The 27,356-nt window shown below is 38.4% G+C and overlaps 1 protein-coding gene across 6 annotated transcripts in view; it reads left to right on the top strand.

Moving 5' to 3' along the window:
- The window catches only part of PPARGC1A (PPARG coactivator 1 alpha), a 625,128-nt gene extending 612,690 nt beyond the window's left edge, over nt 1-12,438 (top strand). For all 6 annotated transcript variants that reach the window (XM_088131377.1, XM_088131381.1, XM_088131379.1 and 3 more), the window contains one exon: nt 445-12,438. In XM_088131377.1, coding sequence (XP_087987503.1) covers nt 445-548 — 104 coding nt within the window. In that variant the 3' untranslated portion in view covers nt 549-12,438. The remainder of the gene's footprint in view (nt 1-444) is intronic.
- Nucleotides 12,439-27,356: the final 14,918 nt, after the last annotated feature.

The following is a 27,356-nucleotide window of genomic DNA, read 5'->3' as shown; positions in this document are numbered from 1 at the left end:
GAAATACGGTATTATTCTGTGTATTTTCTTTTCTTTTCTTTCTTTTCTTTTCTTTTTTTATGTTGTTACTTGAAGGTTTTTCTTCCCTTTGGACTTTTTCTTTTCTTTATTATTTACCATACCTTTAATTATGTAGTTTCATATCAGATAGCTTTGAATAAAATTAATACATTTGGTTTTCAACTCTTGTTATTTGAATTTTTATAAAATTCAGTAAAAAGAAATATACTAAAAACGCATCAAGTTATACCAGTGTTTCTCAAGCTTGGCAACTTTAAGATGTGTGGACTTCAACGCCCAGAATTCCCCAGCATGCTGGCTGGGGAATTCTGGGCATTGAAGTCCACACATCTTAAAGTTGCCAAGTTTGAGAAACACTGAGCTATACTGTCATGTTAAGGAGAAGGGAACATAAGTGTGCCTCAAGAATTTATTTTCTTCTAGATTCACATTCAGACGATTTTGATCCTGCTTCTACTAAGAGCAAGTATGACTCCATGGATTTCGATAGTTTACTTAAAGAGGCACAGCGGAGCTTCCGGAGGTAACGTGCATCATGGCCAAGAAGAACGGAAGGATGCCGAATACCTCACAAGCATCATGTCGTTCAATAATAGACAGTGAAGAAGTCATGCTTACACATGTCTCCTCCTCGGCACTCTCCCTTACAAAAACATGGTTTACATGGACACAAGCTAGAGGAATGAAGAGGCAGCTGGGACTCATGACATCATTAGTGTATCCCTAAGTTCAGTACTGCTTTTCCAGGGTGAATGAGGATGTGGGTTTGGATCTTCTTAGTGCTAAGTGGCAGCAGTTCCATAGAGATAAAGTGAAAACAAACTTAAAAATATGTACATACGGCATTTTCCAAATGAAGCAAATTGAAACTTTAGCTGCTGGCATCTAAGATACACTGTGTTTTGGTGCTTTTTTAATTTTTTCCCCTTAAAGCAAGCTTCTCACACCATGTTGTTTTAATAGGATGACAATCTCAAAGAGAACTGCAGATCCCACAAAACCCAATGTCCCTTCTTGTGTTTTTGTCATGAAGGCGGGGAGAAAAAGTGGAAGGCTGAAAAACATCTAGAGGATTTTCAATGTTTGCTGTTTTAATTGTGACTTCCATTTGTTGTTCAAAACAGAGTGATCTAACATAGGGAAATTTCAAGACCCTCCTTGTTAACCATCAGTGTGTTGGATTCTTTCTTTCTTTCTTTCTTTCTTTCTTTCTTTCTTTCTTTCTTTCTTTCTTTCTTTCTTTCTTTCTTTCTTTCTTTCTTTCTTTCTTTCTCTTTTTCTTTTCTTTCTCCTTTGATGAACCAACATGGTGTTACTCTACAAAAAAGTTGAGGGTAACGTTCATGGAGGAATGGGAATTGAATGTACAGTTAGATGATTTACTACATTTGAGAATGTAGTCAAGTATTTACACTTGTTAAATGGAGTATTTTTATTTTATGTACATAGTGTATGAGAAAACAATGCTCCTTTCTTTTCTTTTTTTTTGGTTACAGCTATGCACTGTAAATGCAGCGTTCTTTTAAAAAAACTGCTGAATTTTTTCTTAATCAAGAATATTCAAATGTAATTATACAAGGCAAAACAAAATTGTACACTAACATATTTAGAAAGCTGAACTTATGCTTATATATATTTGATTGTAAAAAAAAAAAAGTAAAGCGTGGGAGTGAATGTGTGTATGTGTGCATTGAATGGGAAAATACTGAGGCTTTACCATATCGTTCTTCCTTTCTTTAGAAAGCTTCTTTAATTATCAGAATTCAGCCAAAGTTAAGAATATTCAAACCTCCGTCATTACACGAATGGCACAGTAGCTCCTATCTTTTATCACTCTTCTCAGCCAGTGATATCTCACAATATAAAAGTAACCATCACCCTTGATAGTTATTTGTACTACTAATGTTAAGGCAGATTGGGTACTGATGTGCTAGGATATAGATATAGAGATTAGACAAAACCTGTCCTTCTTCCAGACCACACAATTAAGCCAATGCAAGGTTGGTCCAGCAGTTTGGCAGAAACTATCTTCCAAACTAAAATGGGCTGGACTTGAGGATTAACTTTTGGAAAACTGGACCACCCGAGAATGGCCAGATTGGAGTGGTCCAGAAGAGCAATGGGACATTCTGAAGGAGAGGAGATGTCCAGAACAGTGTGTCAGAAAGTAACCTATACCTATGCACACTTTTCTTTTCATATATTCATATTATATGTGAAATTGGAGACTTGCAACCTCTTAACTAATGCCCTAAACAGAATATACGCTAATCTAATATTTCTGGTAGAACGTTTATGTCTGTTTTAAAATAAAACATTTGCTTTAAATCGGAAACACAGTTTGCTAAAAAGTGAGCATTCTGCAATTTCTGGGACTACTCATGTCCTGACTTGAATTAGTGAAATTACTGGATGATGAAGCTCAAAGTGTTTCTTGAAGAAGTGCTTCTAGAATTTACAAGTTTCACTAGGGTTCTTAGGAAAGTGGTTTCCACTAACATGGCTAGAGGATTTTATGGAGATGACACCTATGCATTCAGAGACAGATGACCCACCAATCTTGATATTTTATCAATGAGGAGTCAAGAGCCTAACTTGATATACAGCAGAAACACAAACTTAGTAGCTGTGTTAACCACTATTCGCAGGAGGGCCTTGAGAACTGGGCTAAGAACTAACAAGCAAAAGAGGTTTTGTTGTTGCTGGTTTAACTTCTGGGGCTACTTGGTATTCAGTCCAATAAATATCAGTGGGAGGAGCACAAACTTTGCAATCTAGCTAGGGTGAGATTAACACTGCAATCCTGTTTACACTCTCATTTAATGTAGCCTTTTGTGTAAATATGTCTAGGAATTGGACTTATCTTAACTTTGCCTGGATCCTGACTTTTCTCAAATCCTGTCTTAACCATCTAGGCATTACTCATCTCTATTTTTCCTTCCTTCCTTCCTTCCTTCCTTCCTTCCTTCCTTCCTTCCTTCCTTCCTTCCTTCCTTCCTTCCTTCCTTCCTTCCTTCCTTCCTTTTTTTGCATCTCTTTAGTGGTTTTATATACACAAAATTTATTAAAGTGGGGGTGGGGGAGACTTTTCTCATTAATTTTTTTTCTAGGAGATCTCATAATTTTATTTACCGCTTCTTAAATGGTAATCATTAAGATCTGTTTTTATTTTATGTATTGATAGGTTTGAAACTAGAAGTCAGAAATCTTTATAAAAATATGCTTTCTTTTCACTGCTGTGACTTTAGTTTGATAAAACAAATTGTTGTGATGCAGAGCACAGTTCTAGTTTTAAAATAATTCTGTGTTTCTGAACACTCTTCTTGAAGTCAGTAATCTTTTCATTGGCAGAGTTCAATGATTGCCTATGATTTTAAATGTACACATCCTGTATAAACACTAATTTTCATTCCTTTGTTTACTTAAATATGCATATTTATCAGTTGTGATTATCTATTTATTATAAATTATGAGGTGACTAAAATAATAAAAAGGCCAGTGGAAATTTTATACCTAAGATGCACACCAATTGTAAGGTTGTTAAATGTATATTAGTTTTTTTTAAAAAAAAGAATTGTCTTCTTTTTTTTTTTCCCTTACAAAACAGTGGCTTTTTCCTCCCTCTTTATTATTATTTAGCTATGCACTATTATGGCCTTAGGAGCACCCATAACACTGTGGGAGCTTTCAGAATTGTAGAATCCATTTGTAAGTTTCTGGGCTGACCTAGTGTAAGCTGCTAAAAAGGACTAATTCGTGCAGCCCTTCATCTCATATCTTGTCTGTTCAAGTCATTCCTGTCCATTGCTTCATTGGATTTCAGCTCAAGAAACCATTACAAGATGAGTCCTCCTCTTCCATTTTCCCTTTCATGGGGCTGAAACAGGTGTCATGTGACATGTCAAGGCCCCAGCCCTGAGGTGGGTGGGGCCAATGAGTGTTTGGGGAAGGGGCTTCAAGGGACAAATGGGTTCCTCCTGCATTAGCAAGACTTCAGGCACCCATGTTTGTCTCCTTACAATTGCCCAATGTCCCCCAGTACCAAAAGAACTCAAGTGTTTGGCTCCACCCCTTACTGATGCCTCCAAGAGATCACAAAATTGGGAAAATTTTCCTTATCGCCCTACTTTTAGGGCATTTGCTACTTGTTCATAAAATCACCCAAGTTTCCTCTCAATGCTTTGGGCTCTAAGAATGTATACTGTCCTAGCTGGTCAAAATAAAAGAAAACTTCTATGCCAAAGAGGGCACAGTGAGATCTTTTATAGGCAGTTCTCTACCTGCTTATACAGCAGAATTAATTATTTAAGTATGAAGAATATAATTAAACTTCTCATGTGCATGCTGAAGTGTATGGGCTAGTTCAAACACAGCCCATACAATTTTGTACCAAGGTATTCATACCCATGTACAAAATAATAATACATTCTTGAAAGCAGTGAAAGATGGAGCACGATATGGGTTTTATGGCCAACTATGGCATGCAGAGATCTCTTCCCTGTAGTGCAGTATACAGGGGAACTGGTCCATGTGGATAAAGCTTTCTGCCTAGGTCTGTCATGCTGAACTTTCTAAACTAAGTAGAAGAAATAACACTGTGATATCATAGGTGTTCAGAGGTTAGGTGTTCAGGGAGAAAGGGCCCATGCTAAACAACCTAATAGCCCCCAGATAGTTTAGACTATAAACCCCCACAATTTTTTGCCACTGATCCTGCTGATTGGGGCTGGTGCCGCTGAAGGAGACCATCAACGTTTGGAGATCCTCAAATGGCCTACACCCAGTATCTAGGCAACACCTTTTCCATCTTGCTTGTTCCTCTCATGAGACACAAGGCAAACTTTTATGAGGAAAGAACTTTCACTATGAACTGTCCTGCTTAGTTAAGTGAAACTCTCTGGAGTAAGGCCCAGGGCTCAGATGAGCCTGGATCAAAATTAGTCCACTTCCATAGCTCCCTTGACCTAGCCAGTTCTCCCTTTCACAAGAAAGGAAGAGGGGAAAAACAGATTTGCTTTGGGAAAGTTATAACGGGATCTAGTTTTCCCAAATTAGCCAACCTCTGACCATAAACTCTATGATTTGGAGCAGAAAAGTTGGAACTTTATTGGCTGTTTTCTCCAGATGCTTTCAGCCTAGGGCACTATTCCCCAGGGCAGCAGTGGTGAATTGGGCTCAGGGAGCGGAGGCTCAAATCACAGTAAGGCCCATTTAATTTTGGAGGGCAAACCAAACAGGGTCCTTTTTTCTCTCTCTCTCTTATCCCCTACATTTAGAGCCGCTCTACTGTGATCTGGTAGTATCTGGTATAGTCAAGAGCCATTGATAGTTGAGTAGGAAGACCCTGTGTGAGTCTGCATGTAAAGTACAAGCAGTTCTTACATTAAAAGGGTGCTGAAATTCAGAATTCAGAATGAGTTTGGTAGCACCTTTTCCGACTAACACATTTCATTCACCGGCATAAGCGGTTGTGAGCAGCTCACTTCATCCGATGCATCGTCTCACAAAAGCTTGTGCCTTTTAATAAAATTAAACCCAGCTCCCAGACTCCTCCTGACTTTTTGCCACCCTCAACTAATGCTGTTCTCCTCCTACAAAAGAGTCCTGAGTAATTCCTTTTAAGCAGGGCTGGTATTAAGTGGAGTGCACTTAATTGCTGGTTGGCATTTATTACTTTGTTGAGAATCCAGCATCCTTACTTACCTATATAATTTTTTTTCTTTCCTCTCTCTTTCGAAGTATAGGAGAACTGATTTGTCCGGTGATCCATGCAGCTGAGTCTAGTAACAGCCCCCATTTCATCACCAGCATTTTATGTTCTTGTAGATCCCACTGTGTCTTGTTCTGTGTCCTGTGCTTGCTCTCTCTTCCTCATTTTGTCTTTGTATTTCTAAGTAGGTAGATAGCAATAAAAAAGAACTTTTTCACAAGTTCTGTTCTGCATACTGTAGCACCCGTTCAATCTCTGCAGCTCTTGCCGTCAATTGCTTTGTAGGTTGAAGATACAGGTATTTTAACTTTTGATTGTGTGAATGCCAAACTAAACGTTTACAGCTTTTTCTTTCTTTCTTTCTTTCTTTCTGGATTTTGAGTGTCTTCTATTGTAATGGGGAGAAAAAAAGCAATAAATTATTTTTTAAGAAATCAATATTTAGTATATCATGTGTTCAAGAACCAGATACAGAGGTGATGTTTGCCTTTCAATTTGAGGGATTATAACTGAAATATGTTCTATTTCGCCTTGGATTGCAGACATGAAGAAAAAGTGCGTGTGTGTGACACACATAAAAAATCAGGCAGAGCTGTGGTTGCACCCTCACAGCTGCTATCTCAACTTTTCTTTATTACATCTTGCAGACACCCTTGGGTCAAAGGCCTTCCTTCTTCCCAATGCTCTTTCAAATTAGCCCACGTCCCATTTTAGGTTGCCAAATTGTAGCATAGTGCTCTGTTTTTTAGAAGACAGCACTGGAACTTTGCCTCTATGCTGGGGTGAGTATGATATCTGGTGGGAGAAACAATCGTCTTTTCAAGTAGTATAACCAAACAATTCCTTTGTAATGCACAAAAGATTGGTAACTAAGTGGAGGAGCCCCAAATCGGGGAGAAAAATAGCAATTGGTCCCAAATGGCTGTAAACCACTGAAGGCTTGCCAGCGGAGATTGTAATACAGAAAGAGTAGTTTCTGCTGCTAGTAATAACTTGGGACAGTTTGGGGAAAAAAATAAAATGAAATAAAATGAAACCATAATATCCCTTTAGATATGAGCTTTCAATAGGCAATGATTATGTCTCCTTGTGGGGATGGCTGTAATGAGTTACTGTAGTATAAATCTGATCTATAAATGACCTAAAATAACTCTGTAATATGATGATTCTAAATTTGTACCTATGTGACCAGCATTTTCAATAATGTGAAACTACTGATCTGATGCAACTACTGGAAAATATATTATAGGGAGAAAGAGATGCTGCTACAGGCAGGATAAACTGTCAGGATAGACTGATTGGGCATTCCTGCATCTTTATGTATAGTGTTAGGAGATCTTTTTCAAGACTCATTGTATGACAATTTCCTGTGATTGCCCCGCCCCCTTTTTTTTTAAGTGCAGCATTCATCAGGCTTGCAGATCAAAATAAAAGGAACAAAATCTTTCAGCCTCACTTGCTACTTCCCCCCACCCTCCCAATTCTTTGTCTGGAATGTGCAGAATCTGTATTCTAAGCCCACCATGCAAAGGATTCGGGGAAATCAGAAACAGTGAGGGGGGAACCCCAAAACAGAATATTTCACAAAAAAATTGGCAGAGCCTCTACTTTCATCAGAAAGCTTCCTAAAGTTTGTCCTGTGATGTGCAGGATGTAGGTATGTAGGCAAATGGTTTGATTATTATTTGTATAATTGACCCAGGTCAACTGTACAACTTTTCTTGTTACAGAATTTGAACTAACTTGGCATAACAATTCAGGTACATGTTTAGCCACCTCTGGGTTAGAGTTCGTACTTTTACCCACCATTTATTGATATAAGACTGCTGATTTTTTTTCTGATATGAAGGGGCAAATAAATCAATAAGAGTTAACCTAGTCTGATCTTGAGAAGCTAAGCAGACTTGGACCTGGTAAATCCTAGAACAGGAATATATTAATGGGTGTCTTCTATTATCCTCAAAGGGACTGACATAGCATCTCTAGAACAAGAGGTAACTCCTTTAATCATCTTACAATATTTGCAAAGTCATTGGTGTCAGTTGCCAGATTGGCAATGCCATTTGGTGGTTGGGCTTGGAAAGATCAGACCTGTTCCCTTGGATGGGAAAGCTGCAGGAAATCCCAGGGCCCTGGGCTAGACCAAGAAGTACAACAGAAAACAACCATTATGGTACAGAGCAATGGCAAACCACTTCCATATGATTGTCAGGAAGGCCACATGGGTGTGTCATCAAGTTGGCCCTGGCTTGAAGGAGATATGATTTGATTCAATGCAACAAAGACTAATAAGGAGATGGAAGGGTGGAGGTTATGTTCAAATTTAAGTTATAAAATAGCACAGCAACCTCACCGAGGTGTTTTTAGGAGCTTTAATCTGCCACTAGGAAATGGCAGGTTACAATAAGAGGATGCATATGTTTTCTCTTGATAATGTACCTCTTTAGAAACTTTGATACCATCTGGTTGCAAGGTTTAATCCATTTCCTGGTGAACTGTCAAGGGATGGAGAGCTGAACTTAAGGAAGATATGAGAGAGACATTAAAAGAGGAAGGAAGGTGGGAGCCATTGGGGGGCTTGGAGAAGAGATTACAGAGAGGGAAGCATGAGAAAGAAACTTAAAATAAGCTGCCTTGATTTTGCTAAGTATAGGATGGGACAGAGAGAAATTGGACAGGTTTTCAAGGTTCTGTTATTGTACCTTACTATGATATACAGCATTTCTGGGATTCCTGCCGTGTCTGTTTCTTGACCTGGCCTACTACAAAGGGCTAACATGGACACTGTTGTCCTTGCAATGCAGAAAACAGGAAATGAAGCAATCCAGAACTTGCAAATGTCTACCTTCCCTCCCCCTCCATTCTCATTACACCATACTGTCATCACTACTGAGTCTTCTGACACTGGCAGCTGTACAAGAATGCAGAAATAACCTTGATGAAACCATGCAGCAGTTGTTAAGGGAGGAGGAACAGCAATTAGCCCTGGGAAAGAAACTCAGAATAATTCCTCCCTGATTCTGTCTGTTATAAGGGGATGTGGGAAACTCTGGCAGACTTTCATGTTTCTGTTATTGTACCCTACAACAAATCAAGTAACATTCCTGTGATCCTTGCGGTGTCTGTTTCCTGGCCTGGCCTACCTTGAAGGGCTAACAGCAACTGAACATTTATCTGGGCTGTGCCTCTTTATTTCCAGTCCTTTCCCTGCAAAAAAAAGTAACTTTTGACATTAAAAGGAAGAGCAAATCTAGGTCCAATTGGCATATACAATTCCTTGATTCCATGTTATTTCTGTAGTACTCATTATTATACAGACATTTTTGATTAAGCTTGTATATAATTCATTTTAATGGGATGATGCTTTACAAATAATTGAAACTCTTGTAGCACAAGACAAGGAAGGATGGAATGCAGTCAACTTAGAGATGGAGAAAGGCAAACTTGAAACAGCACTGTGTTTCAATATATCATAACTATATTTATGATCCTCACTCCCTTCCCTGAAACAGAAGATACATGTTCTCAGGAAAGCTACATCAAATGTCCCTTTTTAAAGATATAGTGCTTGGCAGAAAGTTGTCTTTTGAGTAAAAACAGTGATATTACAGTTCCCCAAATATTCACAATTCTTCATGAATAGTTTCTCAGCATTGTTAGAATGGTAAATCTGTAGGAAGGTCAGCTTCATAGCTGTGGGTCTGTAGGCTCTGAAGTTTAAAATACTGCCTCTGACTCAAACTCAGTGTCCAAGTCTTATGAAGTAGAAGAGAGACTCTCTTAGTCAGATGTTAATATGATGAAAAGAGTCCATTAAGTAATACCTAACTAACATTGGTTGCCTTTGGAAAAAAGCTAAGTTGGGATCAGATCTGGTTAGCACTTGGTTGGGAGGCCCCCTAAGAAGTCCAGGGTTGTTGTCTAGGCAAGGCACTGTCTTGAAGAAAGCCATAGTAAGCGACACTCCTGCTTAGTTCTGGAGATATAATGATTATTTTATTTCTATAGGTATTTTTACACTTTCTGCTTAGCCTTGCTAGAACAACACAATGCCTCATCCAAATGTATACATGGAAATAATAAATAGAAAATGACTAGTGAATGTATTTACCACTGTATTTCATTGGGCAGATGTGTTCAAGCAGAAGTTGGGTGTCCATCTGTCAGGGATGTTTTAATCTGGATTCCTGCACTGGCAGTTCCATCCTAAATGTTCTCTTCCATCTCTACATTTGTCAGGAAGCCCTACAACTAAGAGTCTATGTTTGTCAGGAAGCCCTACAACTAATAGTTGCCCTATGGCCTTTCCCTACTCAAGAAGCCAGATCCACCCCCTTCCCATTCATTCAATATTTTGAAATCAATGAGCACCCCCAGTCTTCAAAAGGCTGATTTTGGAGTTTGGGTCTCCCTTTGCGGATCACCAGTGTTTTCAGGAATACCAATCATATTAAAAAAAATGATATAAATATGACTGGTACTTCTGAAAATGGTGGTGATCTTCAAGGCTGCTGTAAGCTTCTTCTCTTTGGCATGGATCATTCTGTGTTGGAGCACACACAGGTCATGTTTAGCACAAATGGCATGACTATGATTCTTACCCTCTTCCATATAATGAGTACACACTAGGCACAGACTGTAGGAACTGTAGCCCATTGTACTTAAAAGGCATTTGAACAGGAAAAGCTGTTCTAGCACAACCAAGCTCTCAATGTAACAAAACCAAAAAAACCTTAATGTACAGCTACCTTCGGTTTGTAAAAGCCTCCCAGATTTAATTCTAGGTTTAACATGAAGGCAAAGTGTGGCTCTGATTTTGCTCACTGCTAATTAATCTTTCCACATGGCATTCTAGTGATGCAGGCTGGTAGTGTCAACCCTCAACATTGATATTCTTGGTTCACAAACACCATACTACCCTGTGCTACAAAGCAATTTTCTTTACTTTATCAAACAGCAGAAAGTAATAAAGAAGGTCAGAAACTGTACACTAGTTCCTTGGAGGTTTGTAACTTCATGATTTAATTTAAACCTCACCAGATTGAATCAAAGGTGGAATTAATCCCTTAGGGAAACAATTCTATACAGATACAATAGACACCAAACAGCTCATCATCATTGGCCTGTAGCGTAGTGAATACATAGAACCAAGGTCCCTTAGAGGGGGACCTATAAACATCTGCTGCATCCCCAGTCCCACTTTGTCACTCTGTTTCTACCCTGTCCCATGGTAAAATATGTTTGGTGGCATCAGTTCTGGGGTTTGTGGCCACTTAAACATTTTTCTAAGATGTAGAGGATGACTACAGTTTGAAACCATTTGCCAGACAGGACTGGAACATATTGAACATTTCTTTCAAAATCTCCAAGACCTGCAGTATCCTCCCCCTCCCCCTCCCGCTCCCACACCTCCTCCTCTACATATGACAGCAGGGAGGGGACAGATAAAAGAGGTCTTGTGATGGAAGGCAAGGTGTATGCAATTCATTTCTGTACACTCCAACAGATGTATATGCCATTTGGCTTCCTACATCAATGAATTGCACAACTGCTTTTTAAAATGTTATTTACCTTTTTTTGCAGGGGAAGGGGGGAAGCAAAAGCATTTGGCATGGTGATCCAATACATAGGCTTATTATGTTCCAAGTAAGGCTGAAATATCCTAGTTTCTCCAGAAACACAGACAGATAGCGATGGAATGACAAACCTCTGTCTGGACTGGATTGTCATTGGAGCCCTCAATCTTCCTTTCTAAATTGGAGAAAAAAATAATTTCACTTCTGTTGCATCTGCTTTGCTACATCATCTTTGAGAAGGTAACATTGTATGGCCCCAAAGGTATTCAGAAGTGGTATCTTTATTCCACATTTAGGATATTTTCCCCTTTTATTAAAATCCATTTAGGATTTTAATTTTTCTGCTCAAGAAATCTTTCCATCAAGTGAGCATCCCTGAGAGCCTGAAGCAATACAACATGCACACAGATCTCTTCTTGCCCTGCAAATGCCCTGAGGTTTCACCAGCAAGGTAAAGAGAGACATGGTGGTGGACCCGTCCTTTATATTCAACTATAACTGGCTTCCTAAATCTTTGTGTGTGTGTGTGTGTGTGTGTGTGTCAGTGTGTGTGTCTGTGTGTCTTATTGCATTGCCAGCTCAGTTTTCTAGTTGCCTATATGCAAGGAAAATGTCATCTACCCACTTGAAAGCTAGATTTTTTTTCCCCCACCCCTCCAGTAGACCATGCCATTTTAACTGGAGATTTCTGTAGCATGAATAATGTAATATATTAGTTAGACATGCTCTTGGTTGGGCACTCCAGCTAGCGAGTAGTGGAGGGTAGAAGCTATCACTGAATAATGATTAATTACTCTCCCTTCTGGCCAATCTTAGTTTAGTTTAAACTGGTCATACAGCATGTTACGTGGGCTTGTCAGCTCCATATGAGATTATTCCCCCAACGATCCACATCACAAACGTTGTTTGCTTCCCGTTTGTGCCAAATGAGAGTTTTGATGGCAACTCATTTATCTCCTTATCGTAGCTGCCAGCCAGGATCCAGTGGTGCCTATGCAAGCCTAGGACAGAAGCTTTATAGAACAGGCTCTTCCCAAGACTTCCTTCTGAGACTTCTAGGATGGGAAATGCTTTACAGGAGAGTTTCCCAACCTGGAAAACTTCCAGGCGTGTGGACTTCAAGTCCCAGAATTCTCAGCATTGGCCATGCTGGCTGGGGAATTCTGGGAATTGAAGTCCACATTTTCAGAATTTGCCCAGGTTGGGAAACTAGAGCCATTGTTAACAAACTATGGTGCAGTTATTTAATGAAGTAGCTAGTAGTAGCAGGCAAGTTTCCCCAAAAATAGCTTCTCTAAACACAGTTTAGTGGACTATCAAGTTTTTGGGCTTGTTGAAATTCAGTGGAATTTATTGGCTGGCTGCTCTTTGAATATAACTAATTAGCTGTACACCAGGGTGCAGCTACTTGATATTTTCAGCCACATATTTCTGCAAAAATCAGATCACAATGTGCCATTGCTATTAGCTACTGTCCCAACATTTCCCCCCCCCCCCATCTTTTAAAATGAACGAAGGCTCTTGATGCATAATAATAAAGAAATGAAGGAGATGAGAGAGTGAGGGGGTGGCATTTAGTGGAAAGAAAGTCTGAGATATTCCCCAAATAATTTACCTTTAAAATGGCAGGGTCATCTTAGATTTGCTCAGAATATGCTAATAGAGGCAGATGAAGTTTTCCCTGTATAATTTGTCATTTAGTGAGAGAGGTGCATCTCAAGATCATCTTCATTTTAGGAAAATATGAAATGTGTTAAGAAGTACATTTTTCCATGCTTCTGCTCTCTCACATAAATGGGGAACCTTCCTCTTTCATGGAAATTCTTCATATAGAACAGGGTTTCCCAACCATGGCAATTTCCAGATGTGTAGACTTCAGATCCTAGAATTCCATAGCCAACATGCCTATGATGAGAATTATGGGAGTTGAAGTTCACACACCAAGTTGTAGATAGATGATGATGGGGGGGGGGGGAATGATAGATAGATAGATGATAGATAGATGACAGATAGATAGATAGATAGATAGATAGATAGATAGATAGATAGATAGATGGATGGATGGATGGATGGATGGATGGATGGATGGATGGATGGATGATAGATTTTGGTGGTTTTTTGTTTGTCTGTTTTGTGCCCTCTAGTCAGTGTTGCCACCTGGCAACTGCCTGGACTATTTCCTGCAGCTTGTTTTGGCAAGGTTTTTTGTAAGTGGTCTGCCCTTGCCTCCTTCCTAGGGCTGAGAAAGAGTGACTGGCCCAAGGACCCAGCTGGCTTCATGCCTAAGGAGGGACTAGAACTCAGAGCCTGGTGCCTTAACCACCACACTAAACTGGCTCTCAGATAGGTAGACAGACAGATAGGAGTGTCTCTGTGTGTGTTTGTGTATGTATGTATATGTGTTTGTACGTATGTGTGAATCTGGAATAATTAATGGATGTATAAGCCCAATAAAATAATTATTAATAAATACATAATATGTAATAGTATAAATTCAGAAAAAGCACCACGTATGTTAAATTAAACATATTCAGAGCTATCTTCAGACTAATTTGGTTGCAGTCAAATGGGGAAACTTAGTGATGAATCAAGCCCTACTGATTTCAGTGAGTATTAAGCACCAATTACATTTGCGATAGGATGTGAGCTCTGCCTCATGAAAAGCTCTTCAGAAATCCAGATTTCTGTGTTGGCTATGTCTGGACAATGATGTCTACACTAAAGAACAGGGAGGAGCTAAGCCTGGGATCTATGCAGTTCTTAACTCAGATACACAAGTTAGAAATGAGTTATGACTGGATGTGTGATTGGTTTGGCTTGATGTTTTTAGGTTTTTTTTTTTCCTGTGGCCCTGAATTGCTTTGCAGTTAGATGGCTTATAAATGGAAGAACTGAAGAAATAAGCTAGCAGAGATTCTTCTGGGTTTGAAACCCAGCTCTGTAATTTTTCTTAGAAAATAGGTAGTTTCAGAATTTCTTAACCGTTTTGGTGCCATGGACCCCTTTGAGAGTCTGCGGAAACATTCTCAAAAAATGTATTTAAATGTAAGAAATAGTAAAATACATTAAATATTTTATTATTTATTTATATTGTTATACATTTATATAAAAATAAATAAAATATATGGATACAAATTGTATTACAAAGGAAACCAATTGTGCTCAGATAGGGTTATCACAATATTAAAAAAATAATACATAGGTCATATAGTAATGGACGTGCTTCTTTATTAACCCATTACATCAAAAGACAAGCTGAATTTCAGTTAGAGTTCATGAAAATAAAGATTTTTTGTGCCAAGTTCATGCCCCCCCTGAAATCTACCCACAGAACCCCTGCCTTAGTCATTAGTCTTTTTTCCACTTGCTCAGGAAAAAGAAAGCCACGGAAGCTCAAGGGGTGTCAGATAGCATCCTGGTCAATGGGTGCTTTTTTCCCCCCAGCAACCATTACAAATTGGCAAGTTTTCTTCACCAAACACCTGTTGTATGTGCACCCACACATGGTCTCAAACTTCCAGATGTGCTCACTAGCCTCCAGGTTTAGGGAATCCTTGGGTTAGACAATGCTAACTTGGCTAGACCAATCCCCCCCTCTGCAAAAAGCAGCACTCCATGTTTCTGTTCTACAACATGGGACCCTTTTCCTTGAAAAATAACGTAGCATTAACAAATTTTCAAAAAGATTTTGCCAGAAAATACTCAATTACATTCTTAAGACTTCTGTACTTGTTTCTGCATCAGAACATGATACTGAGTAAATGGCAAAGGGTGCTGTAGTCCTGTGTGCTCTGGGCCAAAATCACCCTTATATCCCACATCTCTGCCTTAGGATGGGGCATTCAGAAACACTAAAGAGCTATTGGAGAAAGTGACGTCTAGCAGTCAGCGGGAAAAACAATGCCAATAAATAGAACTGGAAGAAAACGTGAACTGGAAATTCCCTAAGTATAAATGGGAGAGTAGTTGAGATTGGTGAAGGAATGAGGTTGGCTGCTGTAATTCAGGAATGTGAGAATGCGTGGTACCCAAATTAATGGCTGAATTACATCTCTGAGAGGTTCATCTCCCCTGGTCAATAGGAAAGACTGGTGTCAGATATAGCTCAAAAAAATCTGGTGAGCTATAAGATCCTCCTCCTGTCTGAAGTGCTTCATTTCCTTGGAAAGATTTTAGTTCTTTAATATGTTATTTATGAAAGGTACCCATAATAGGCTTTTTAACTTTCTGGATTTTAGTTTTGCTGACAATTCAATAATGTTGGGAAATAAACAAGATGACCTGGAACCTGGGACAGAAAAGCAAATGTGATTTAACAGGTATAGCTGAGACTTCATGAAATGGCTTCGGCTTTCAGGGCACAATTTGTACAGAAAGAACAGAAGGAATGGAAATGGCGGAATTGCCCTGTGCCCCTTCCTGTTCAGAAATCAAAGTAAATGAACTTGGAAGAAGATTTGAGAGCATTTGGGTTAAAATAAGTAGCAGAACAAATAAATGTAATATAGTTGTTGGTGTTCAACCAAGGAAGAGATCTTCAGATGTCTTCCAAAAGCAAACTGCAGATGCTTCAAACCTGCATGAAGTCATAGTGATGGGAAAACTCCCCTGATATCTGCCAAACATGGTCCTTCCAGAAGATTCCTTGGTCTTGCTGAGACATTTATCCTTCAGAAGATGGAAGAACATGCAAGAGAAATTAATTACCTTTAACTAGATACACATCAGTAGGGAAGATTTAATCAGTGAAATGGAAGTAAGAAGAACATTGGGGGAAGTTCACATAAAATCCTGAAGTTCTTGATATTAAGGAAAAGCAGAGCTGACTATCTTTGACTCAAAAAAGTGGATTTTAATACAACAATGACAAGTAGGCCCCCACAGCAGAAGAAACTACTGTGAAGAGTTATGGCGGCTAAGAGATTCTTAAAAAGGAGATATTAGAAACACAATAGTAAACCATTTCAACAAGGACAAAAACTGATGTCTTTTTTTAAGGCAGTTTATTATTTCTTTGGTGGTAATAAATTTGGTCTTGGCATAAGGTATAATCACTGTTTATAGAACTTGTTGGAAATAATCAGTTGGAGGAAGGATATAGCTGATTTTCAAAATGATAGTTAATGCAGCAAAGCCCAATTAATGGTGAATGATTTTAGCAAAGCTGTTTGCTCTGAAAAATTACCTGTGAACATGAGCTATTGCATATCTTATGTAAGATGCTTTCTTGTTCACCAAGGCCACAAACAAATGCAAATGAACGCTTCCCAAATCAACACTAATAGCAACAAATTTCATTCTTGAAGTACGATAATAATCAGATTCTTTCATATGTGCGAACAAGAAAGCAAAGTTGGGATTTTTCTGCATAAGTCATCTGTTTGCAGCTCACTGAAGAAGAGAATATAATGGGAAAATTATCAAAGAACACATGAAGCTCAATAAAGAATTCTGGCTTTTGCTTAAATGGCTAATTTCTATCTTCTGATAGATTCCTTTACTGTTCATTGTACATTGGCAATGGTTCTATCCATTTTTAGCTATGGCCTGAGCTGGAAAATTGTGAAATAACAGGTGAGAGGCACTTCAGCTGCCATTCACAAAAGAATGAATACAAGAAAGAAGAAAGGAAAGAATACAAGGAACGTGAGATGGTCACAGCTAGATCCAAATGCATTTCCTAGCACACAGAGGGCACAAACATCCCTAATTCCTTTTTTTTTTTAAAAAAAACTCATCTTAAGTGCATTTTCTTTGGATGGCTTCCTCTTGATATCACACCCATTCCCCAACCCAGGGATTGGGAGGATCAAGTGGAACAACAAGAGTGACTAAGGGTAGGTTTATAAGCATTGCAGCAGGGACTCCCAAAGTGGCTAACTAGGTTGCTCTGAAGAGTTCACTATATAGCATGTGTCATTTTTACAATCACTGGTGGCATCCATGGGGTGGTGATTAACCTCAGCATAATGGCTGAACATCATCAGGTGTTGCCCCTTGTCAACATTGCATTTGATACATGTAGAAAGAGGCGAGCTTGCATCGCATTGCCCCTGCCCATTCCTCCCCTGTTCCTACAAATACCACCGACAACCACTAGATCTTCCAATTGTTGATAGGGGTTGGGTCCTCCCTCCCTCCCTCCCTCCCTCCCTCCCTCCCTCCCTCCCTCCCTCCCTCCCTTTCTTTCTTTCTTTCTTTCTTTCTTTCTTTCTTTCTTTCTTTCTTTCTTTCTTTCTTCTTTCTTTCCTTCTTCTTTCAGAAAAATGTGACTCTGTACTGCTATTTGGAAAATGCTATTAAACATTGAGATCCATGACCCTGAATGGGATCAGAATGGGAATTAAGCTGGGATCTCTGGGTAGGGGCTGAAGCAAAATCATGGCAATCCCATATTTTTCCATATTGCAGATTCCCATACTGCAAATCTATTATTTCAATAGTTTAGTTCAATAGTTTCATTAGTCTTCAACGTTATGGGGACTGCCTTGGGACTGTAGCTTTTAGAAATGTTATAATAACTTTCCTATGCTAGTTATTGATGCATTTTATTGATCTTATTCTTTTTCCTGTTATTAACATTTTAACTCATCCAGAGAACGCTGGTGATCAGTCAGATTAGAAGTATAATTACTAATAACAGTAATAGCAACAATAAAAACAACAGTGATCAAAAATATTTTTAGAGGATATGTAACCTTAGCAAGGGATTAAATTTATTGGTGAGATAGAAATTATTGACAAAAATAAATGGGAACATTTCACACAACTCATTTTTTTTTCTGCAGGGTTGTGTAATGCAAGCTGGCCTTTGGCTCCAGTCCTGCAGATGTCAATTTCAATCCCCCATCATAAAATAGACATCTTGGCTCTTTCTGTTCATTTCCTTCACTCTGTTGACAGTGCAAGGATTTACTCCAATTTATGGATGGATTTATTTATTTAGGACATTTAACTTCACTCATCATTAAGCCTAGGCATTAAGCCTTACCATACTTTAAATGGTAAGCAAAATGTATAACTAGCAAAGGACAGAAACCAAAAAAAAACAAACAAAAAAACCCTTCTGATTATTAGAAGGAAAAGCCCTGCCCATTGGCTGAATATATGATGCAGCAAAACTCTAAATATAACTTTTTAAAAAAGTGCCTGAACGCTGTTTATTGGCCTGTCACATTTCATAATTTTCTGTAATTTCTGCTAATGAAGGTAGACATTTTTGATAATGAAGGCAATTCACTTTTGAGAATTGGGACATGAATCCAGTTGTGATGAAAGGGAGGTGTTTTCTTTTGCATGAATTCATGACTTGGAGGTGGCTCTGCAGATGGTAGCACCCAACGTGTCTTATCTAGACTCAGTTAGAAGCTAGGCAGGGTCAATCCTGGTTAGTGAAAAGAAGACCTCTAGGATATACCTAAGTCATAGGACAGAATGGGAGGTCAAAATGTGTCCTGGGAGAAGGCACTGGCAGACAATTACCTCCTTCCTTCCTTCCTTCCTTCCTTCCTTCCTTCCTTCCTTCCTTCCTTCCTTCCTTCCTTCCTTCCTTCCTTCCTTCCTTCCTTCCTTTCTTTCTTTCTTTCTTTCTTTCTTTCTTTCTTTCTTTCTTTCTTTCTTTCTTTCTTCTTTCTTTCTTTTTTGGCCAAGAAAACTATATAATTGGAAATCAAGTTCAACTTGAAGGTGACTTTACCTTTCTGGCTGGGAAAGTCATGGGGTACTACCAGTGGAGGGGAAAATATTTCTGCTGGTCCCTCCCCAGGCCTCATTGCCTGATATCACCATCACCTTCACAAAGGGGCAACATTTCCTATTCTGGGGGTGGGGGGAATTTGAATAGATTCTTCCTCCTGCTCCAGTCTGAAATATTGGACTACCACTTCATTCACCTCTGCTGGGACTGTTGCTTTGATCTTCATTGCCAGTCCAAAAAAACCAAAAACAAATTGGAACTGACTCTCTGAGTATCAGTTTTTGCTGGGGATAACGCTGTAAGTAATTGCTTCATGGAACAAAAAGTTTAAGCCTCACTTCTGATCAAGGATATTCTGTCGTCCATCTTCCCTGAAGAAAACATACAATCAGAACCATCATTTGCTTTGGAAGAAAGTTCAGTGGTGGCTTGCTAGTGTTTTGGAAATGCCTTGTTATCTGCTAGTTGCTCCTTTTGCCCTGAGATCATTTTTGAAGAAGGATGAGTTTGAAGCACCAGTTAGGGATGTTTGAATTGAAGAGATTCAATTCTGCTCAAAGATTCCACACAGGGACTGTTCTTAACACTAACAAAAGAATAATAGGACAGTAAATAAATGAATTGCCCCATTCAAATCTTTTCTGCTTACCTGTTTATCCCAGAATTGCTACTGGCAGGGTCATTTCTCACTCCCAGTGTCTGAGGTATTTGAGCTGGTAGTACGAAGGTGTGAACTATGGACCATCTATGTGCAAAAGGTCTTCCATTGGCACATCCTTCACTATATCAGGGAGCTGGACTTGGTGGCCTAAATGGTCTCTTCTCCTCTATGGTCCTTTGCCCAAACTACTGCAATGCTTTAGTGAAAACTTCAATTTTCTCCCGTTGCAAAGAAACTCTTTCCACATAAAAATTAGCAATTGGGGAAAAATCTAGACTCCATGCCTTTTTTCTTATTCTTATTTGTATGAGCAGTGACATTTTTGGTCAATATTGTATTAACCCAAAAGAAAGGCAAGGATTTTTATTATTCTTGCTCACTTTTTTTTTCTTTCGAAGTTCTTTCAACATTTTCTTTGAAAGGGTTTTGAAATTCATAATTGTACAGATATCCATCATATCTTCCTAGTGGCATCCAGGCTATGCTATTAATTCCAGCTGCTCTTACACTGAGTTACTTTTAAAGACTGCTTGGAAACTTCAGCGGATGCATTTGATATCTGTTTCTGCTAGACATGCTGGCTTCCAGGGCATGTCCCAGCCTCTAACATTAACCTTAAAGCAGCAGTGAGTTGCTGTTGGCTCCCCAGGCTGTAACCCTATGTAAGAACCGTGGTACTCAGTTCCCAATGAAAGCAACTCTCATCGAAACCAATGCAGGTTCAAAGGAAAGTTCATTTATTGGAAAGTAATGAACAGCTCTAGAAACATAGCCGGAACTGAGTCCTGTGCTTGCCAAAACTTAGTTTTACCTCACTCCCATTTCACACACACCCCTTCTGTCTTTGAATCTCTCTTGCACATGTCGAAGATGTTCTCAGGTTCCGCATTGGCACGACCTTGGGAATTCCTGAGAGCCAGATAATGGCCCATCTGCACCTAACAGTTAACATTCCAACCTTCTCTCCCTTCCTCCCTCTCTACTGTAATGGCAGAAGTGAAGCAAGTGAACTAGCAGTGCAAGTGATTGATTGTAAGGATTCTGACACCCTAAGACATTCCAAGATTGCCCAGCCAATATTTGGTAATAAAACATTTTATTGGAGGAGGAGGAGGAGGAGGAGGGGAAGGGGAAGGGGAAGGGGAAGGGGAAGGGGAAGGGGAAGAAGGATCTACCTTTCAGCATTCAAGCAAAAGGCCCAGATAATCTCTCTCTAACTATCCTCTCTTCAATAAACTTAAATATGACTTGAAACTCAAGATCTTATTCTAGGATGTAATACATAGTTAGTTGAGTCTGGCTAACTTTATTGATTTTATTTGGAATTCTGTGTGAATGATGAATGCCTTCCTTTGTTTTCCTTATATTTCATTGTTTCCAGTAAAGTCCTTTTTATATCTTAAAAAAAAAAAAAATGGGGGGGGGTCAGTGACATTCTGTTAACCTCCAAAAAGACTTAAAAAGTTCAGCCCCACCCATATGCTAGCAACACTGAGCCATCTCCAGATCTTGGAGTCCATGATAATAAGTTGTGGCCCTGATAAAGCTTGTCCACCTTTGGCCCTGCCTTGGGGCCAGGTTATAGGGCAGTGTTTATTATCCACCAGCTGGCCTTCTGTCAGCCCCAAACCCTTTCCCCACTGCCTGTCTTTGGAAACAATGATTGGCAGCGATAAGGCACAGGACTTCTGTGGTGGTGGCACCTTGTGGATAGAACTCTTTTCCAGCGGAGATGATGAGGATTAATTCTCACACAGTCATAGAGCAAGCAGTTAAGAACAAGTCTGGCTGCTGCAAAAACAAAGAACTGAAAGAAACTAGTCAGTGAAAATTGGTTCAGTGAATGATTGATTTCAATGTGTATGAGCAGTTGATTGAAGTCCTTCAATTTGACTTCAGTTACTTAATTTGTTATTATTTTGTCTATTTATTTGGGTCTCACTGATATTTTTTGAATTTTGTAGACAAGCCATATTATTTGCCTGTAAAGAGGCTATATGAATAGGAAAAAAAAAAGGAATTAGATGTTTTGGTTTTGTCTCTCTTTTGGTCATTCCTTTTAAGGAAGTACTATTCTCATGAAGAAAAGAAGGAACGTAACCTGAGGATCTTCATCCATTTGTCAGCGCAAAGGCACACTGAAATGAGCCTTTGTTAGCTACAGTGCTGGAATTTTTCAGGGAGCCTAAAATATTTGCTTAATACCTATCCTTGTAATAGTAACAGATTAAACAAGTTACTATGAAAGAAGCATGTTTCAGCACTTAAGTTAATTGAAGTGTTACAAACTAAATATGATTTTGTAATTGCTTCGGTATTCCAGATCACTTCATGCATGCCAATTTTTTATTTTTTAAAAAAGGGCAAAGAATGCCAAATGGTATTGGAAATGCACATATCGGGCATACTGTAGTGACATTTAGATCTGGCACTTGATTGTTTCTGTGCAAATCATGGTGGAAAAAATTGGCTGCTTTTAAAACTATTGTGCTAGAACCTTTGGACTATAAATTAGCATAGTATTTATGGCAAGGAAGTCAAGTGATGGAATGCTTCATCTCAAAACCTTAGTGCAGAAAATAATCTTTCCTTGATTGTTTCATATGGAATTTAAGAAGGTTGTTATTGGAATCTCCAGTATTATGCACAGGTTTATTCTTTGGGACTTTAGATGAAGTCTGTTGTATTGGCCAGGTCTAACTAAAGTGAGCACTTCTCAGCTGTCAAGAGCAGAACTTCTCTTGTCAGACCAGATGACAAATAATAAGGAAACTTTATTTTCAACAAGTCCCCAGGAGAAGGAAGATAAGAGGATGGTGAAATTGTTCCATAATACAAAACTCAGATGGCAGGTTTAGTTTGTAATTATTTCTTTGAATTGCAAAGCTATCGAAAACCGTAATAGGCAAACAGTATTGTTTGGTAAAAACGAAGTTTGGGGAGGCGATCAGTTCAGTCGCTTGAAATACAAGTGGAAAATGCTTACTGCTGCAAGCAAATTAATTATAAAATCCTGTTAAGTATCTTTATTATCTCAGTTCACCAGCTTCCTGGTGCCTAGTCTTCTATTTGCAGATCTTCTCACCAAGGTCCTTTGAACAGTATTTGATACAGAAACATCTAAGTTGGAAGAGTTATATGCATGGATCATATTGCTCAGGGATGAGATGGGAGGTGAAGGGAAGAGGCTGAGACATTACTAGGCCAGTGATGAAACTTAGCCTGTAAAATATTTAGAAATAACTAATACAAAATAAGAAAGCAGACATGTAGCCTTTCAAGCTCTGGAACAATGAATTAACCCTTCTCTGCACATTAGGTCTACAAGATCTAGGATGTAGAATCCAGACAACCACTAGATTTCAGCAAGGGCACTAGAGTTTTCTGCATTTTTTGCTTCCCCTTAATAGTCATTTGGATTTTTGCAGCCCAGTGATGATTGCCCTAACATTTACTAAAAATCCAGCAAAGAGAAATCAGAAATAGTCCTTCGAAACTTAAATTAGCATTTGCTCATGAAAACCTTCCAGACTTAGCTACTTAAATTTCTAAAGAAACTTAATGCAGTATTTTATTTACCCATAGCTACCAGTTTGGGGAGCAAAATATGGACAACTAGTAGATCTTTGTGCCCAATTATAATGGTGCTCCTTTAGAAGATAATTCTACACTATTACAGCCATTCTCTGCTCTTTAATTGACAGGACTTGACCCATTTTGAATTTTCTTCAAGTTTTGATGGTCTGGGATTAAGGATTCCAACAGAAAATTATCAAGAATGGATGGTATAATGTACTGCTTCTTAAAAATAAGAAGTAGTCACTTTGGGAGGCAAGTATGGCTCTGAGGTTAAGTTTTGTTAACAGGATTTTTTTTTTTTAATTTAGGATATTAGATAAGTTAATCAGGTCAGCCATGCAAGCAGAGCAGAATAGCATCTGTATACTGTTTTTAAATCCGTACTGTTAATAATCTACAGACAAACATTTAACTCATAGAAGTACAGTTCTACAATACTGTGATTTCCTCATTCATCAGATATGTCTCTTTAGAGTTAATGGCGATGCACGGTGGACTTGTTGAATTTCTTGCTGCCCAAATACTATAGTAACACTCGACTAGTTATTCTTGTCAAATAGTTGTGGAAGCTGCACCTTTCAATCTCTGCCTCAACACATCCTTAAGATACATCTTAAGAAATTCTTTAAAAAAAAAACTGAAAGAAGATTAAGGTAGTTATGAGACCAGTGAGGGGCTGAGGTGTATATCAGCAGCTTTACTAAAAGAAAAGGAGAATGTCTATGTTTGTACCATTGGTGTCCAGTACAAAACACAATGATGTTGCATGCATCATGACACCATTGCACAATTCTACAAATTATGTTGATGCCATGACATAGGAGACATCATTTTCCCACCCCTTGACGTGGATGCTCAGGGTCATTCATTCATTCATTCATTCATTCATTCATTCATTCATTCATTCAACCTGTAGGGCCACCCAACTCTCTAAACGACTCTGATCAGCTTACCAACAAATTTGAAAACAACCACAAAAACGAGACATATCAAAGAAGTGCATAAAACTGCTTTGCTCTGTCTTGCCAGTAATGACCAATGTAAGAAGCTCCCTGGTGAAATGATAGCAATTTTGAGAAGCAAATAGGTGTTGAGCTTCAAAAATAAATTTTAATCTAACTGGGGTTCATGGTTCAGTATCTTCTTATGTTATTGATGGGAAGCATAATACACAAATGAAAGGACAGACTTCTTCTCGTGTTACATCCAATGGAAAGGAAAGGGCAGTCTAAGAAATTAAAAAGGAAGATAAAGCATGTTGTCTCAACTTGCTATACGTCCCCCTCCAAATCTTTACAAGAAATTGTTTAAAAAGTGCTAAATATGACTTGAATAAATTACTTTCCACTTAAGCAGGCTTCACACTAACATGCTTATGGCAAATGTATCGGGAATCAGGAGAACACCAAAGTAAATTTTAGAATCTAGATTAAAGCAGCAACGAAGTAGGAGTTTTATTCCAGTAATTTGGGATAATTATAAAAATAGGTAATGCCCAGGATGTGCATGGGGGGGGGGGGTGTCCAGAAAGTCCAGATGAATTTTTTGCATGAAATGGTGTTGCACATCAAAAGTACTAATTTTTTTTAACCCCCTCCAATGCAGATGCCCCTGGAAACATCTAAAGACATAAATGGAAGTTTTCAAACATTTTTTAAAGCTATTACAAAAAAAAAAAGGGGGGGGGAGATTTGATGCAAATCTTTCTTCCTCTTTTTTTTAATATATGTATCAGAACAGTTAACAAAGGAAGCTTCATATGAACAGGCAGAAGAAAATACATACATAAGGAAGGAATTTAAAACACCAGGACAAAAGGCTTTCCTACTGAGTGACATAAAGCACATATAGCCATGCTGAGCCTTTAACTTTTAAACTTTTATCAAAATGTATTTTGCTAGCTTCTCTTAACAAAACTTGTATTACTGTAATTTCTAACCCAGATAATGATCATACACGGTTGCTAATTGCAGTCCTATTTCATTAACAAATGTAGATATCTAAAAACTATCTGGGATGTTTACCAACCAACTTCTGAAGATAATGGCCAGCTTAAAGTATCCTGAGCAAGCAGGATTTACTCATCAGAAACAAGGATCTGATCATCAGAGATTAGTAGCAAATCTTGTAGCTTTAACTAGTGCCAAAATAGAATCTGCTGTAATTATTTCATTCAAGGTAAAGAATGTCTTTGATAAAGTTCACTGGTGATACAGTAATGGACTTTGTATGCAAAAGACCAAATTTCTACAATGATTTATGTAGTTTACATAATTACATCATGATGCAAATGATATAAATTATGTCATTGGTATGAGGACACACTTGCACAAGTAACATGCACATTGCTCTGATGACATACTTTTATATTTAACTGACATTCATGAATAATGGAATTTCCTTCCACCCAATTAGTCTGTTAAAATCAGGTTTCGCTGTACTTATTTTTTTACTTTTTCACATTTTTCTTTTCCTAAATATATCTTTAACAAATACGCATTCTTTCCTCAAAACACAGATTATCTTAACTATTTCTACTGAATATATCCAATAGAAATATATTCTATTTCTCTCTTAATTCATTATAATTAGAATTATCCTCTGTGATTAAGTAGAATAGTCAGATCCATGGTTTGAAATATATATGCAAATAATACAAAGTGATCTTATTTACAAATAATACATCAATACTGTTTGATAAACCTATGCTTTTTAATTGCAAAATTAATAACATAAATTGATGGCTTTGGTGCCCTTTCTAAATATATAATTCAGTGGCTCAAATCAGAATGGATGGTTTTGGGCGTTATCAAGATAGCAGAACCAGTTTGGATATGTTGTAAATGATTTTTAAAGTTAAAAGTAAGAAATTGGGCCTTTACGTCTTCCTAGAAGGACAGCTGCATAGTGTTGGATCTGATCACTAGATCAGCTAGGTCAAGAGAAGTAGGGAGGGATTTGTTTACCTACACTGACAAGATTATACGTTTTCTTGGGTGCTTGCTTTGATTTCTTCTGTTTTTAAAAATAAACTATGATTTCGCTTATTTCTTGTGAGATTTGTTTATCTCCCCAAGAACGGCTGAAACTTCTAGCCAGATGCTTTGATGCTAAGAATCCAGGAGGTGGTACTACATAAATTACTTCATCTTTACCTCTCAATTGCCAGAAAGATAACACAGGTTGGGAGACATATTTCTCTTACACATCTGGGATTAAGGGGTAGATGCCAGATGAAGCCCCCATAGTAAATAGGTGGTAGCAGCAGAAGCTGCCAAGTTTCTTCTTCAAAACAGGAGACAGGGCCATAGCATGAAGACCCAGAGGATTTCTGGCTTCTATCCTAAGACTCAGTCAGGGTTTCCACTAGACACATACATTCATCCAGCCTATCTATACCAGCAACCTTCTAATGGCACCTACAACATTTGTTGACATTCTACTTTTTGACTAGAACCAGGAGGTTGGAGTTATGCCTTAAATCTTTCCACATTTCCTACTTTTCAAGGTAGGTGTGTTTAGTATGGGTGGAAGAATTTTAGGAAGAAAGTGGCTAGGGAAAATTTTAAGCTCCATGTTCTTGCAGGATAAAGTCTTGTATGATAGATCAGGCCAACAAATTTAATTTAGGGTGAAGTGAATCCACAGGATCAGTTGCATACAGCATTATTAACTTAGCACATTGTAGATTTAAATCCTGCCTTTTGAACAGGAATTCAAGGCAGCATACAGTGTGTTACCTCCTCGTATTTTTTCCCAGACAATAATTTTGTGGAGTAAGCTAGGCTGAGAAAGGTGATAGACTCAAAGTGTTCAAGGGACCCACCAGTCCTTCCTTCCTTCCTTCCTTCCTTCCTTCCTTCCTTCCTTCCTTCCTTCCTTCCTTCCTTCCTTCCTTCCTTCCTTCCTTCCTTCCTTCCTGTATAGGAGGCCTAGAAATAAAAAAAGGTTGAAATAGATTTAAATTACTCATTTATAATTGCTAGTTTCAATCAATGACAATTTTAAAACATTAAATACATTTTAAAGCAGTTTGTCAGAAAAAAAAATTCTTGCCGTTGCCGGCATTCCTTGAGGTTTTTTAATAAGCTCAGGGTCAGTGATGGGAAATAA

The sequence above is a fragment of the Python bivittatus genome, unplaced genomic scaffold (genome assembly GCF_059951505.1).
Source record: "Python bivittatus isolate LINGU-HERP-01145 unplaced genomic scaffold, Pbiv_v1 ctg000960_np1212, whole genome shotgun sequence".
In the NCBI taxonomy this organism is placed as follows: domain Eukaryota; kingdom Metazoa; phylum Chordata; class Lepidosauria; order Squamata; family Pythonidae; genus Python; species Python bivittatus.
This window is presented reverse-complemented; position numbering and strand designations above follow the sequence as displayed.